Source organism: Elaeis guineensis, chromosome 1 (assembly GCF_000442705.2).
Source record: "Elaeis guineensis isolate ETL-2024a chromosome 1, EG11, whole genome shotgun sequence".
NCBI classification, from domain to species: domain Eukaryota; kingdom Viridiplantae; phylum Streptophyta; class Magnoliopsida; order Arecales; family Arecaceae; genus Elaeis; species Elaeis guineensis.
In genome coordinates, this window is record NC_025993.2 from 161,269,719 (window position 1) to 161,285,554 (window position 15,836).

The 15,836-nt window shown below is 34.5% G+C and overlaps 1 protein-coding gene across 1 annotated transcript; it reads left to right on the forward strand.

Moving 5' to 3' along the window:
* Window positions 1–8,669: 8,669 nt before the first annotated feature.
* LOC140852642 (cinnamoyl-CoA reductase 1-like) lies at window positions 8,670–14,788 on the forward strand. The gene is made up of 6 exons (XM_073246180.1): window positions 8,670–8,950; window positions 9,784–9,953; window positions 10,408–10,593; window positions 12,956–13,118; window positions 14,197–14,386; window positions 14,524–14,788. The coding sequence occupies exons 1-6, from the start codon at window positions 8,782–8,784 to the stop codon at window positions 14,660–14,662; spliced, it is 1,017 nt and encodes a 338-aa protein (XP_073102281.1). The 5' UTR covers window positions 8,670–8,781; the 3' UTR covers window positions 14,663–14,788.
* The last annotated feature ends 1,048 nt before the right edge of the window (window positions 14,789–15,836 follow it).

Genomic DNA, 15,836 nt, shown 5'->3' on the forward strand with positions numbered 1-15,836 from the left:
ATCAGCCATCAGATCAGAAAGGAACCTCTAATGTGTGTGACCCCGCAAGTTCGAACCTAAGCTGGTAGCACAGGAACCAATTCCTGTACTAATCGAAGTGATCATCTAGCAATGGTACCCGACGATCGGATAGGTCGAATAGTCACAATCGCAACATTCAGAACCTACGTGAATATGGTTACCGTATAATTCATCCCTTTTGACCCCTGTGTTTAGGATGACTCAGGGTTAAACTGTCAACCCTGATGAGATCATCCGAATCGTGCTCAACTCAATTAGTCTGTGACTCCTCACTAGGACTATCCTGACCAAGATTTTGCTAAATTAAAACACGACTGTACACAGCTCCTGAACTGGAGTGGTCAATCCCATCTTGACACACGCACCGACAAGTCAAGTACTTGACTACACCCAGCAACCTTCCATCACTGAATTAGAAATTCAGGTAGTCCAGTGCCTAAGTGCAGTGAGTTGCCTGTAAGTCACCGTGGCGATCTCAGGTCGGAGGAACAGTTATACCCATATCCCATCGGAGCAAATCTTGACAGCAGAAATAGCTCCGGAGTCGGTCACGTTCAGTGCAGATGTACCATTATATCTCACCTGTATGCCATACCAGTGTCTCCACACTCCTTGGTTATGAGGACAACCAACCCATATAGCACACAACGACCTATGCTCGATAAACGTTGTCGTCCTTGGTAACAACATATCATTTGGTCGCGAACAAGTTTAAGGACTAAGCGACAAATCCTCCTTTGTCGAGTCTAAATAGTCCTAAGGACTTCACCACAACACAGGAGTTCATTAGAAGATGAAACATTTGTGATGAAAAAATATCAAAATAATTTTTATTTATTTATAATTCATGTACTAATATAAAAGGAGCACAACCGTCAACAGGCTGACGATTGGCTTTGGGACACTATTCCCAACAATCACCCCCAAACAAGTGGCCAAGTTGAGGTGTCCAACAGGGAGATCAAGCATATTCTTGAAAAAATGGTAAGACCCGATAGAAAAGACTGGTCAGCACGCTTAGATGATACATTATAGGCTTACCGTACTACTTTTAAAACACCCATAGGAATGTCTCCTTATCGACTTGTATTCGATAAAGCTTGTCATCTACCGGTGGAATTGGAATATCGTGCATTTTGGGCCATACGGTAATTTAACTTTGATATGAAAAATATGGATTCCAATAGGAGACTTCAACTAAATGAACTTGAAGAGCTACGCAATGAAGCGTACGAGAGTGTCAGAATTTATAAGGCTCGAACTAAAGCGTACCACGATAAATTCATTGCATAAAAAATGTTCGAGCCCAATCAAAAAGTTTGGCTCTTCAATTCTAGGTTGCGATTTTTTTCTGGTAAACTTCGTTCATGTTGGAACGGACCTTTCATTGTAACTCAAGTATTTTTCTATAGAGTCGTAGAACTCAGAGATCCTAAACAAGAGAACACCTTTAAAGTAAACGGTCAACGATTGAAACTTTACATAAATGGAATTAGCGATGGAGAATTAATTGAATCTGTTGATCTAATGGATCTAGTACCGCCATGATACTCAGTTCAGTCTGGCTGAAGACTTTAAACTTAGCGCTCCTGGGAGGCAACCCAGTTTATACATTTTTTTTAATTATCTAGCTTCTTTTCTTTTCATAGAAAAATCCAAGAAAGGCAATCAACCAAGTTGGGGGGAGCATCTCATCCAAAGCCCAGACGGAGTCATGAACTAATCACGCCCACAAAGGAAGAATCCCCCACCTAACAATGAACGAGCACATCATATCCAGGTGGTATCTTTCCTTGTAATTTCTTTCTCTATTCTACTTTGTTATTTTCTTCATCCATTGGGGGCAATGGAAATAAAGTTGGGGGAGAGAATAATTAAATTAATCAAGTCCTCAAGTATGACTATAATCAGTTTTGTGTACCAAATTTTGTCTTAATTTGAAGTAAATCAGGTGTTCTAATTGATGAATGATTAACAGTTTAGATAATTTTAGAGATATTGAGGGATAAATTATTAAAGAAACTCAATAAATGATAGGGTTTAGATCAGAATAAATTTTGGAGTGATTCTAAAACCTCTTCTTACTGATCTCAATGAAAAATCTGCTTCATGAGAGTTGAGTGGAAAGGTCGAAGTATACAAAAGTTCCTCTTAGTATTTGCTTTCATATTAAAAAAAAAAAAAAAAAGAAAGTTTTAGCATTGTCTCATTGAGTAACCGGGCCCCTTCGTCTAAGTAAGCATTGTGGTTCGCGTCAAAAGATAAGGATGCAAGAAATCGAGTATAAAATTATATCTTTTTTTGGACTCAAGTCAGTAAGCCCGAGGGGTATTCTACACCTAATGTCCTAAAGCCAACTGGTTTGGGAGTCATTGGCTGAAAACTTGCTACAAGGGTCCGCAAGAAAATTTTTTTTTTTTAAAAAAAAAGAAGATAGAAGATAATAAAGGGGACTGAATTATAAGAAGACAATAGACTCAACTCACATCAAGTTAGAGAATTTAAAGAATAGAGTTGAGAGTCGGTAAAAGAAGATCTCTAAGAATTTTTATGGACTTCACTCAACCACTGAATGGGTAAAATTAATAATCCAATGAAATACTTCTTTGATTGTCTAGTCGGGTATCAACTGACTTTAGAACTACCTAATATAACTTTTAATTCAAAGACAAGTCGGTACCCATTACTGATTTTTCTATTTTACTCGAGAACGAGCAAAAGCTAAGCTGGGAGGTGTGATAAACATGAAAATTAATATATTAGAGACCTTAAATATATCATGAATTAAATTAATTAGTTGAGAATTGATGCTATTTTACAGAAAATTAATGAAGATCCAAATATGTCCAAATAGTCAAAACTCAAGTACCAAAGCTCCGCCAAAGCTAACATAGGTGCATGCCGTTCAAGGCTTGAAGCTAGCCTTCAGTGAAAACCATAACATTAAATGAGAAAGCCCATGGTATATTTAATGCTTAAGGAGGAGTAAAGTGAGTGCTGTGAGCTAGTTCCAAACAAAGCATTTAATTGGCTTCTAGTTTTTCTCCACGTGGTCCATGCTGTACCAACAAAAGCTATATGGCTTCTTCACACGAAAATATTTGGACACTGATCGGACACTGCAAGCATTCAAATAAATATGGGAGAAAGGGAGCCGTGCAATGCATAAACTCACGCAGAACGCAAAACGGACATACCTGGAATGCGAAACCAACGCGCGAACTGCAGAACAGATGCGAGAATGCAGTGTGAAAGTTTTGACGCGATACGGATGCGGCTTGGATTTTTATTTAAAGAGAAACCATAGGAACGAAAAGGGGGGGACATGCTAGACACCGCCATTCTTCATCTCTTCTCCCATCATTCTCATTTCATATTTTATCTAGCCTAACCCTCCAAACATCCAAAAAGCTTTCACCATCCATCACATACGAGCACCCCCCACCCCCTCTTCCATCTCTAACCTTCCAAACAATCCATCTGCTCAACCCCAGGATGTCAGTGCGCAAGAGTTCCATGGAAGGCTAGACTCCTCCAACTCGAAAAGACGATGAAGCCTGCAACACAGATTTATTTTCTTTATCTTGTATTTATTCTCTATGCAATGAAATAAAGAATTATTTTATGCTTCATGCTCATTTGATATTCTTTCTTATTTCTTTAGAGGTTTGGATTCGACGTGTATGACTTATACTTTTCACAGACATGCCGTGATCTACAGATACGGTACGCGCTAAGAAAGATAGATCATTACATTTCAAGTTCGAGTTTCTAACTGGTAGTTGAGTTAAGGTAATCTATACTCTGGACGGACGAGCCATAATCCAAGGATACGGTTCGTACCTATCCGAGATAAATTATGCTGCTTCTTAATTACAAATCTCATCATTGCGACATAAAAGTAAAAGAAAATAGAATTTGTTTTACATGATAGATTCTGAATTTTCGAGGTTTCTTTCCTATTCAATTTTTTTTTGTAAATTAAACTTAAATTATTATTTTTTTAATAATTAATTAAAATCAATCTTCTCTTTCTTTTATTAATTATAAACAATTGTCTAAGATCCCTGTGAAATGATTCTGATTCACCCTAGCTACGTAGTAAATTAGAATTAGATTTATTTTTAATGCCCTGACGACACGCATCACCTAATAATTTCTCCCTTATCAGGACATGGCTCTTATGGGCATTGCTTTGTGGGGGAAGCCTCAGAATAGGTTGGCATTTAATGGTCCTATATCTCCTTCTCAAGGCAACATTTGGTAGGCTTTAGCCATGGCAAAAGTTTATTATCATCCCTAGCCTTCCAAGCCAGTGGCCGACGGGGGTCTCATGGACACCTCTTATGGTTAAACTTAATTTGATATGTCTTTTCTTTCAAGATATATTTGGTTCACAATTAGAAATAAAATTGAAATGGATTGGAATAAGAATCAGAATAACCATATTCTCAAATATATTTGGTTTGTGATTGGAATTGAAATTGAAATAGAATTTGAATTTTTAAAAGAGTCAGAATTAGATTTTTAAAAATTAATGCATTCTCATTTCCTCTTAGAATTGGAATGAGAATGAGACTTTTCCGGCTAAATAGTTGGAATGACGGTCATCAATTCTCATTCTCATTCTAGGATCTAATTCTCCATAACCAAATATGTCCTTAGTTGATAGGATGGCAGGGAATTGGAATTGTTACTTGTGATCCTGATGGACACCCACATTTTGCTCTAGTACATGCAGCATCGGCTTTAATAGCAGAAGCAACAGCACTAAGGAATGCCATGATGATGGAAGTGCAAGACACTTAGGGAGAGTTTTATGGATAGTTTCGAGTATTGTATAGATGCCAGTCTTCTAAACAAAGACCATTAGTCAACTATATGTTTGGCAGTTTTGTTTATTTTTTTAATTTTTAGATGTTCTCAAGGGCATATTTCATGGTACTGCCTTGAGAACTATTGAAATTATGTCAGTGTTCATCTTACTTATACCCAATTGTTATTTAGGGGATGGATAATATAATATTTACTTATAATAAATATCTATTGATAAGTAATCGTTATAGATCCATCATCCTCTTGCACCAGCTATAGGAGTAAATAACAATCATTATTTGATACAAAATATATTATTAATTTGGTATCTAAAAACAAAAAATAGTGATAATACTTTTAAAATCACCTTTCATTTGATGAAAATATCATTTCTCAAATAATAACTTTTTAAAGAAAAATTGATGAACTTTAAAAAAATATTTAGTAAAAAAATGATGCAAGTGAAAATATTAATTGCTATTGACATCAAAGCCAACTATAAACACTAAATAATATTTTATGGGATATTTATTTAATTTTTAACAAATAAATTCATGTATCAAGGTGGAAGGTTTTAAGATTTTCTAAGCTTATGTAAAGTAAAAGCTTTTTTCGATAATCTAGTCATTTTAGATATGTCTAACAGATTATTCAAAATAAACTATCATATTATATGAATCGTTCAAAATAAAGCATTATATTAATAGTGTCATGAATGTAATTTAAAATAAAATCTCAAATTTATTTATTGTTTAAAATAAAGAATTATGTTAATAATATTATTAATATGATTATCCACGTGCTACACGAAGGCACCAGAAAAAATTGAGATTCTATCTAAATTTATTTATTTACTACTTCTTTTACTTTAAAATTACACATGATCATGATCATCAACTAAGTGAACCCACACTCCTAAGTTTTTTCCCATCTTTTGATTTACCACATAAGAACTCTCGAGCCTTTTCCCAATGTGATTTTTCTCAAGTTCGATATCGTCTGATTATGATCAGACTGACAAAACTATATCTATTATCAAATTTTCACCATTAAATCGAGGTTGTTGGAAAAGTCTCACAGTCTTTAATTGAGAATAAATTTAAAAAGAGTCCAAAAAGCCTTCTTCGCAAGTATTTTTTATATTAAAAATCATTTAAAATAATTAATAATATTTCTTCCTTCGTCGTAGATTTAAAGCAGCACAAATGTTCATGCTAAAGTTGTCTTGTGCTAAAGCTGCTTCAATTATGGAGCCCTCTTTCTACCATGTTTATGAATAGTATATCTGTATATATGAAATTTTTTCCTGGAAACATATTTAATACATGTAAATGCAAATGTGATATGACCCTTTGCCATATTTATAAATAGTACATCTACTACATATGCATGAAAATATTTTTTAGATATATATTTAATAAATAGTTCTTTAATTTAATGTAGAAATATTTTGGCTTTAATGGCATATATGCAAATGTGATATTATGGGAATAATCACGGCTCTTTATCTTTCTTATGTTTTTACAAATTCCTCTTTCTTTCCCCTCCCCTCTCCTCCTCCTTTAGTTGATCGCCTCCAAAATTCTAATATAGGAAAAAAAATTTAATTTCTAATCTTTAGATTCTCTTACGAACCATTGGTAAGATGTACTTGCATCGATTGCTTTACTAGTCGATTTTTTATCGGGATCTGACAAGGCTGCCTCCCATCATCGCCTTCTCCTATAAGAGATGGGAATGTGGCCATTAAAAATATCTTCACGATCAAGTCCTGTATGCTAATATATCTCTGTTTCATTTGGAGCTCGAAAATATTGCTGCCATTGGTGGTAGTAGTGACCCGATAGAGGAAGATCCTTTCAACGAGTAGCATCGTTGGTTTGGCCATCAGAAGAATTGGGAGGTGTGAGAGAACAGGATCATGGGAGAAGAGGAAGGAAAGATAGGGATGTTTAAAAATGATTAAAGAAAAAATAGAAAGAAACGAAGATAATATTTGGTGATCCAAGTGGAATCATCGTGGTGATCTAAATCCTATGATGATCTAATCACCAGTGATCTAAGATCATGACATATGGTAGGCCATGATTCAGTGATTAAAGATCCTCGGATATCCACGAACAATATATTTGGTATTCTATGAAAATTAAAATCAATAATTATATAATACCAAAATTATCCATAATATATTTCATAAAAAATATATTTATTAATCATATATAATATGTTATCAATAAAATATTATTATATTTATTAATATATTAATAATTAATAAATTTTATAAAAATATATTTACTAGTACTATAAATTATTAATCATATAAAAATATATTAACTATTATTATAGAATTAATATTTTTATTTACACTTATAATATATTATTTATTAATATGAATATTTATATTGATTAGAAAAAAAGGTAAATAGAAGTAATATATTAAATATTTTTTGTTATATAAATATAAAATATAATAAGATATTTTTACTCTAATTTAAAGTTATTATAATCTTAATATGATAAATAATATGACTAATAACATATTATAATATTATATATAATATCAAATATAATATAATATCGTACATACAATATTAATATAATATATTAATGATATATTGATGTACTATTTTTTTGTTAGATCAAGAGATATTTTTGTCTTTATATTTTAATCTAAAATTATTACTTGAGGATGATCTTGGATTTTTGATCTCAAGGATGAGTATCTCATTACTGGATTGGAAGAATTTGAGAAGTGAAAGTAATTTGAAATCACTGTCATATACAATCATCATAGTGGTGCAACCAAATATGATGATCTTATCATCTCCATCCACATCATCCTTTATTTTGGATGAATCATCCATACCAAATGCCCCCAAACGGTTTAAGAGAAGGCTTCATGTAATCTGGGCTACTAGATTTTCATAAGATATGTCCGAGTTTGATAATATTCACTACTTGAGTTTGATATTTTTTATTATTATATATTTATTAATAAAATATATATTATATTTAAATAAAATATATAATTAATAAAAAATATTACTTGAGGTTGATATATTTTTTAAATCAAAAAAAAAATCCTGCATATTGTAATTTTTGTGGGTTATACACTAGTATATATTAAAATAGGGGCTCTCTTTGGTAGAGCCAAAGCCTCCATCAGCCACATTTTTTTGTTAAACCAGAAATCTCTTGATTGCATAATTAATGGTATTTAAGATGGTTTTTATTTGATGGTTAATCTTTTAATTGCATAATTAATAGCATTAAAGACAGTTTTCATTGAATGGTTTCTAACAAGGAAAGAATGGGAGGGAGAGAAATGGATCCATCTTAAATAGTATAAAATAATTATTAAATTTTTAAAATTATTTTTTATTAATATTAATTAATAATATTATATATATATATATATATAAATTGAAAAAAAATATGTAAACAAGTTAAATTATTCACGTAAGTACCTGCTTATTGTATGAATGCCACATAGATCAAAAAAATCAATAAAATATTATTAAATTAAATAAAAATATTATAATATTAAATGATTGAAGTGAAATTTATATATACGAATCAAATGATATGATAAAAATATAATATTATTTTTTTATAATTAAAATTAATTTATATATATAATAGATAATATATATTGATATCTGAAATTTAGATAAATATTATTTTATTATATTAATTTATTAATTTAAAATTAATTATTTTTAAAAATAATCAATGACACAATCTAGAATCCGCGCACAAAGTGCGGACTCAAAACCAGTTATTTATTGGAAGATAGGCTTTTATTAGTGGGATGACAGAAGCCGTTGCGTCAGAGAGCATGGAGCTTCCTGATGTCGTCCTCTTGGGTCTCCCGATCCCGCTCGGCGCTTTACTTAACCGCTATACAACTACCCAGAGAGAACCGAGGCAACCACGGCGTCACTAATGATAAATTCTTCTCTTGTGGGAGAGAGAGAGCAGGAGAGAGGAATGGAGAAGCTTGGAGAGAAGAGGAGGGTATGCGTGACCGGAGCGGGAGGGTTCATAGCCTCATGGCTGGTGAAGGTACTTCTCAAAAAGGGCTTCATACTTCATGGAACCGTTAGAGATCCAAGTACTCCCTCCTTTCCCCTTCTTTGTGCTGTTTTCCTTGCTTTCTTCCATCTTTGCGGACTTTGGTGCTGTTTTTCTTGGCTCTTATCATTCTTTTCTGTGGTTTTGTTGGTTTTTTGTCGTGATGTCGTTCTTGGAATCCATTGAAACAGTAGAGCTAAGGGTATTTTTTGGTGGGTTCTTTCTTCTTCCCTAATTGGACTGTCGTTGGTACTCCGGTACCACGGGTATACGCCTTTTCCTGCATTATCATGTACAAAAAGATCGAATTTTGGCATGTGAGTCTTCTTTTTTTTTTTTTTTTTTGTTCAAAATTAAACCAAAGGCAATTATTTTTTTAACCTATATCGGAACTTTAGGTAATCTTACAGTCCAAGTTATTTAGACTTTTATTAGTATATTCGCGCGAGCATACAAGGATTTGAGACCAATTGTTAACAGACATGAGAAATTTCTGAATTGGCCATATCATTCGCTGCATCTATTTGGAAGCGAAAGGCCAAAGTTAACGTCTTGGATGAGATTGTGTTAATGCTTGCATGTGAGTTTATTGATGATTATTTTGCTTAATGTAGCTGATTTCTTGACTATTTCGTTGTTTTCTTGAATTAGAACTCAACCTTAGAAATGTCCTCTTTAAAACCCGTGGCTTTCAGATCTTAGGGATCCTACTGCACGTAGAAACTGAGCTTTTGATTCGTGATTTTTCAGTGGCTGGAAGATTGAATCTTTATTCTTATCTCTGTAGTTTTGAATGCAAGAACCAAAGTTTGCATCTTATCTCGTTTAATCTAATTCATAACGTGTTCTGAAACCTGCTAAATTTGGCATCAGGTGATGAAAAGAATGCTCATTTGAAGAAGTTGGAGAACGCCTCCGAAAACTTGCAACTCTTTAAGGCAGATTTGCTTGACTACCATGCTATAACATCAGCTATTGCTGGATGTGAAGGAGTATTCCACGTTGCTAGTCCTGTTCCTGCAGCCAAAGTGCCCAACCCAGAGGCAAGATTCCCAAGCAGCTCTTTTACCTTTTAGGATGCTTTGACATCATTAGGTACGAAATGCTCGAGAGTATATTGTGAGTAATCTTATATTTATTATGATCATGGCCTATGTTGTGTAAGTGTTGGATATCATGTACCTGTTTTTTGTTCATATGACAATAAGACAATGTTGGTGCACTTGTATGACTTGGTTACTCATCAAGGCTTACGATTAAATGGAAAAGGTTTAAAGGTATAGAAATATTAAATGATGAGGATTATGTTTTCTGTAGATTATGATCTCTTCTAATCAGCTGTCTTCCATGATATATAGATGCACCTGTAAGGGGAAGGCAATGATGTTTATATTTAGACCTTTTCATATGTTTGGCGTTCCTATGCCATCAGGAAAGAACTGGGCATGTAGTATGCATTCTTTTTCCCCATCTTATGCAAACGTTACTACTTTGCAGGTAGAAGTAATTACTCCTGCTGTAACAGGCACTCTAAATGTGCTCAAGGCATGCCGTGAGGCAAAAGTTAAACGAGTGGTTGTGGTGTCATCAGGTGCTGCCATCACGATGATTCCAAATTGGCCTGAGGACAAAATGAAGGATGAGAGTTGCTGGTCGGACAAGGAGTACTGCAGGATAACAGAGGTGATTGACATAAAACATATGTATATGCTACATCATCAAGATCTTGGAGTCGCATAAATTGCACTTTTTTGCAAGATCAGTTAGTGATATCAGAAGCTTACTGTTGTACGCTTGAATCACATTGGTTATTATGAACAGATCTCTTCATTTTTGGTCAATTTGTTGGCTTCTGGTTATTTCATATTTTCTTTCTTTTCTATTCGATTTTGAAGTCCATTTAAATTCTGTTGGCATGTAAGATGATATGGATTCCTGCTAACACATGAGATGAAATAGCTAGCTACCTTTCTAGGTGCAAAAGGCTATGTCATGTTGCAATAGGAGGCATTGAAGTGGCTTTTTTTTTTTCTAATGAGGAATGAAGGGAAAAGACCAAACAGAGTGCAAGTGTCCATCTAAGTCTACTACAAGACTCCTAATTTCTTTCTGTTTATTATGTACGAGTATGGGCCTCAATATGGGGATCAACCTTAAATGGCAATATTCTTTGAAAATTCGTATATTTCAGGTTATAGTCTGACATGGCTAGAACTCTGGAGGAAGTTGATTTGATTCTTAGTTTGGAATGATTTTAGCAGGAAGTTTCTTATGCCTATTTTCTTATCTGTCCCACTTTGTTTTTGTCGCAAGAGGGAGCTAATCTCAGTAAAATACATAGTACACTGTGTCCATATGCAAAGTTTGATATATGAAGTATAAGTTTTCCATCATGAGGTGGTGGATGGCTTTCTTTTATGTATTACACCATCGGCTTCTTGCCTTTGATCGTGAAGCATTGTCGAGAGAGCATTTGGCCCCTTTGGATTTCTCCGACTCCGCACCGAGTCGAAAATTTGACTATCATATGGTATATGGAGATGATTGTTCAGAATGCATTGAGTCTGGATCATCTGAGTATCATATCATAAGTAGAAGGCACTCGGATGACAAGGAATGTCAAGTGCTTAGTTCATTGTCATGGCTCCATTTGAACGGTCATTGGGAGAGCGATTTCTCCTTCTACGGCCATGGAGTCTCCTAAAAATTTGACTAAGGAGTATTCACATGCCTCACTCGACCCGTTGATAGTATGATAAGTTGAAAAGCGTCTCAGAAATATGAAGCATGCTACCTGTTTATGTTATGAACATGAAAGATAGCAATTCACTAATGCATCACTAGATTTAAGAGAAAAAAGTGAGTTGGTTAAGGATATTTTTCCCCCCTTTTTGCCTTTGCAGTGAAAGATGGATTTAAGGATGCTTGTCTTTAAGTAGTTAAATTTGTAATTAACTTGTGAAGAACTCATGGTTCAAGAGTATAGAAAAACTCTAGAACCTTAAAAATTGCCACAAAATTCTCACGCACCTCAAAGTCCTAGACTGGTACAAAGTATGGAGCATTTAAGTAGTTCATAAGCTTCATCCCCATAGACACAAGCACATGTACATACCTATAGACAGTAGGTGCTTTGGACACAGGACAGTGAAATGACTAAAACTAGCAAAGACCAAAAAAATGAAGGGGTTTTTAGGTCATTCAACTTATACATTATTTGTAAATAAAAACTAATTACGAGGACTTAACTGATGTTTTATGCATGTCTAAGCAGAAGATGAGAAGAGCCATTACGAAGTTTAAGTGTTTCCTTCATTTAAACTCAGCTAACTTCGTTGGGCTTAAACTTCAGATTTCTCCAAAGTTTCTAACTTTTAATTCCTATATAGCTCCAAAGCTTAAGTCTTGACGTGATACAGCCCAGGAAGACCAGCAAAGGAAATCTGAGCTGTTCTGACTGCAATGGAATTAACAGTGTGTCATGTGCTCCATCTGAAGCTTTTGAAGTAGAAGCCTGTTCATTGTTGTGGAAGTACTTATGGCTCAATAAAGCAGACAAGTAGTTTTTTAGAAACAAGTGTGACATGTGATGGTTAGATGTTATTTTGTACTTGATGGAGCATTGACAGGGTATATCACTTTTACCTTTTTATCATGCTTTGACCTAGTATGTTCTCACAGACATAGCTGTAAGGCAACTTTCTTGCACATTAGCTCTCTACGATGATTTTAAAAGTTTGCCCATGTATTTAAGTTTTATCCATATGATCTTCTGGGTAAATGGATTGCAAGATTTATATGCTGCATACTCAACATGCCTGCTAGATGGCAGGTCTGCATCACACATGAAAGGTATGAAGTAAATCTGACCACATATTGTGCTTATATATCGAGTTTCATTCCCTTTATGTAATAGAACTTAATTTCCTTTGAATTGTTTAACTATTTGATGTAAATACTTTAGTTGTCTTACAAGGTAAATCAAAGTATTTTGTCTGTTGGCTCCCTAGAACTAAGTATAGTCTCCATTCCATAATGTTGCCAGAGCTGGTATTCCCTTTCAAAAACACTGGCAGAGAGTGAGGCACTGGAATATGCAGAGAAACATGGACTTGATGTTGTAACTGTCTGCCCATTTGTGGTTATTGGACCATTGTTGCAACCCACTGTGAATTCAAGCAGCTTGTTTCTCATCAATATTTTGACAGGTCTGTTTTTCCATTACACTACTAAATCATTTTGTTGCATATATCTGAAAGAATGTCATACATTGATCCCATGATGAACCAAGAACATGCAAGCCTTATTCCACCCTCTGATGTTCATACCATCCAGTGGTAGTGAAACTTTTGTCATTTACTGACACTACCATCATGCATTTGCTTTTCTTAGAGCTTGTCAAAGGACAAATCTTCAATAACAGCCATTTCTTATACTTTTAATCAAACATGTTCTCTTACCATTCTGCTTTTGGTCAAAACATCACTTTGTTTTGATTCGATCTGGTGCATGTCAATCCAAAAAGTTTGATGCTTACTGGACTCTCATCTTTTGTACAACCAGAAACTAATTTTCATTCCCTTAAGTTTGTAGTCTTAAAATTTTTTCATTCAATGTATTCTCTGATGAGTTCAAAACATGGACCAAGAGCCATGTTCTCTTCAATTCCACTGATAAAACTATGATGATGCTTGACATAATTAGTTCTTCTCACCCATCTCTACTTTTGCCTACATGCCTTTATGGCTGTTGAATCTCAGATTGCTATACCATTATTTCATCTGTTTCCACCAAAAATCTCATTTTGGTTTATTGATTGACATGGGTCAGAAAAGAACCAATTTAAATTATTCTGGGTTATTCATAGATAAATTCCCCTGTTCAACGGATCTCTTCCTCTTTGTATGCTATCTATGCGGGCATGTTCTAGAAGAACGAAGGAAACACCTCCAAAATAATAAAAGAGAGGGAGAAGTTCGGTTATCACTTGCCAGCCTCCATTTATCACTATGACTAGCTTCAGTAAGCCAAGTGTAGAAAACCTGGTATTTTGATAAAAAAAAGAAAAAGAAAGGAACTAGGAACATTGGTCTTCTCTGTTCCTGCTGGTCCTCTGTGATCTTGCCACCTACATCAATCTTTGCTTGTAGCTTCCATGACTTCGACATCCGGTTTCAGGCTAGATACTATTTATCTACACGAGGAATGACTGACAAAGTGCTCAAGTATGCCGTTTATTAGATACTGGGTTTTGCTGTTCCACTATTTTTGTATACTTTTTTGCAGGAGTTCGTGAGTCTGTGGAGAACAAACGCTGGAGCTTTGTGGATGTCAGAGATGTGGTTGATGCACTGCTTCTGGTATATGAGAAGCCAGAAGCATCTGGACGCTACATTTGTGCATCTCACACGGTGAAACTTCGTGACCTGGTGGACATGCTTAAGAGCATGTATCCCAACTATAATTACTCTAAAACGTAAGCCTTCATTCCCAACTAATTACTTTTTTGTTTTTGGGGAAAAAGAATTGGCAAAACCCAATGCAAAATGCATTTAGGAATTACCAACTAGTTGTCTGTAGTAAGTTCTTTGATCTTGAATATTTTGATGGCAGTTTTGTTGAGGGAGTTGAAGGAAGCCTGGTGAGTTCAGAGAAATTAAAGATGTTGGGATGGGAATGCAGGAGGCTTGAGGAGAGCCTTATCGATAGTGTTGAATGTTATCGAGATGCTGGTCTGTTGAGCAAGGATTGAATCACTCTAAATCAATAGCCTGGCGATGATTGAAAAGCAGTTGTGGGTGTCCATTCTCTCATGGTCCATTGAAAGCCGTTATCGCAATGTAAATGTTATGAAGAAGCCAGCTGCAAGCTTGTGGTATATGCTAGAAATAATGGTGTTTTTTTTTTTTTTTTTCTGGTATGCGTGCACGCACACGTCTCTTTGCAGTTTCTTCTTTGCTTCTCAAGAGCCTCAAAGATTGCAATTACTGTGCTAACCAGCTAACCTGTTGATTTGCCAGTCCAAAAATCCTTTGGTAAGTTATAACTCTAGCTTACTCGAACCCACTACACTGCGAATGTTTTAGAAGTAGCAGAGATTTGGTTGATTTTCCTATCGTATGTGTAAAGTGACTGGATTTTTTTCCCCATAAAATGCTCATCCAAACAGTCTTTATATGCTAGGCCTTCTAAGCTGCACTTTTTTTTTTTTTTTAACAAAAAAAAAAAAGTGAATTCCCTTCTTGTTTAGTAATCTCCTGTTATCGTGGGCATGCGCTTGCCTTGTTCCTCGTTTATTCTTGGTGAATTTAAGGGAGGAACATGGACCATCACTGTCAAGGATTTGAGAAGAACAACTTTTTGTTCATGGTGGCCTGAAGCTGTGTTCCTATATACCTATGATTTGGAGGAATGGTTGCAGATTCTTTAGCATTAAAAAATGTCTGCCTTGAGGACGAGTTGGGCTGAGGGGGCTTGTAGGAGGGGCTGTTTAAGTTGAGCTTGAAGGAGAAAATTTATAAACTTTAAGGCATAACACGATACAAAAACTATTTAATTCATATACTATAAACTTATTAAAATATAGGCTTCATACATCCAATTTTTTATCCTTTATCTAACTATTTTAAAATATAATATAATAATATAATAAATAGAAGGATTCAATAGTCAAATTAAAGAACTACAATGATGGCTGAGCAAAAACTTTCATCAAATATATACATTGACATGGGGATATCTGTTTAAATAAGTATAATACTTATCTAATTCAGTTTGATAATATGATACTCCATTATCTATTACTTATATTCACTTGCTATTAAAGGGATGGATAATATGATATATACTTATAACAGATATCCTTAATAAGTGATCATTATTGGTCTGTCTTCCTCTTATACCAGTTATAAAAGTAAATAACAATC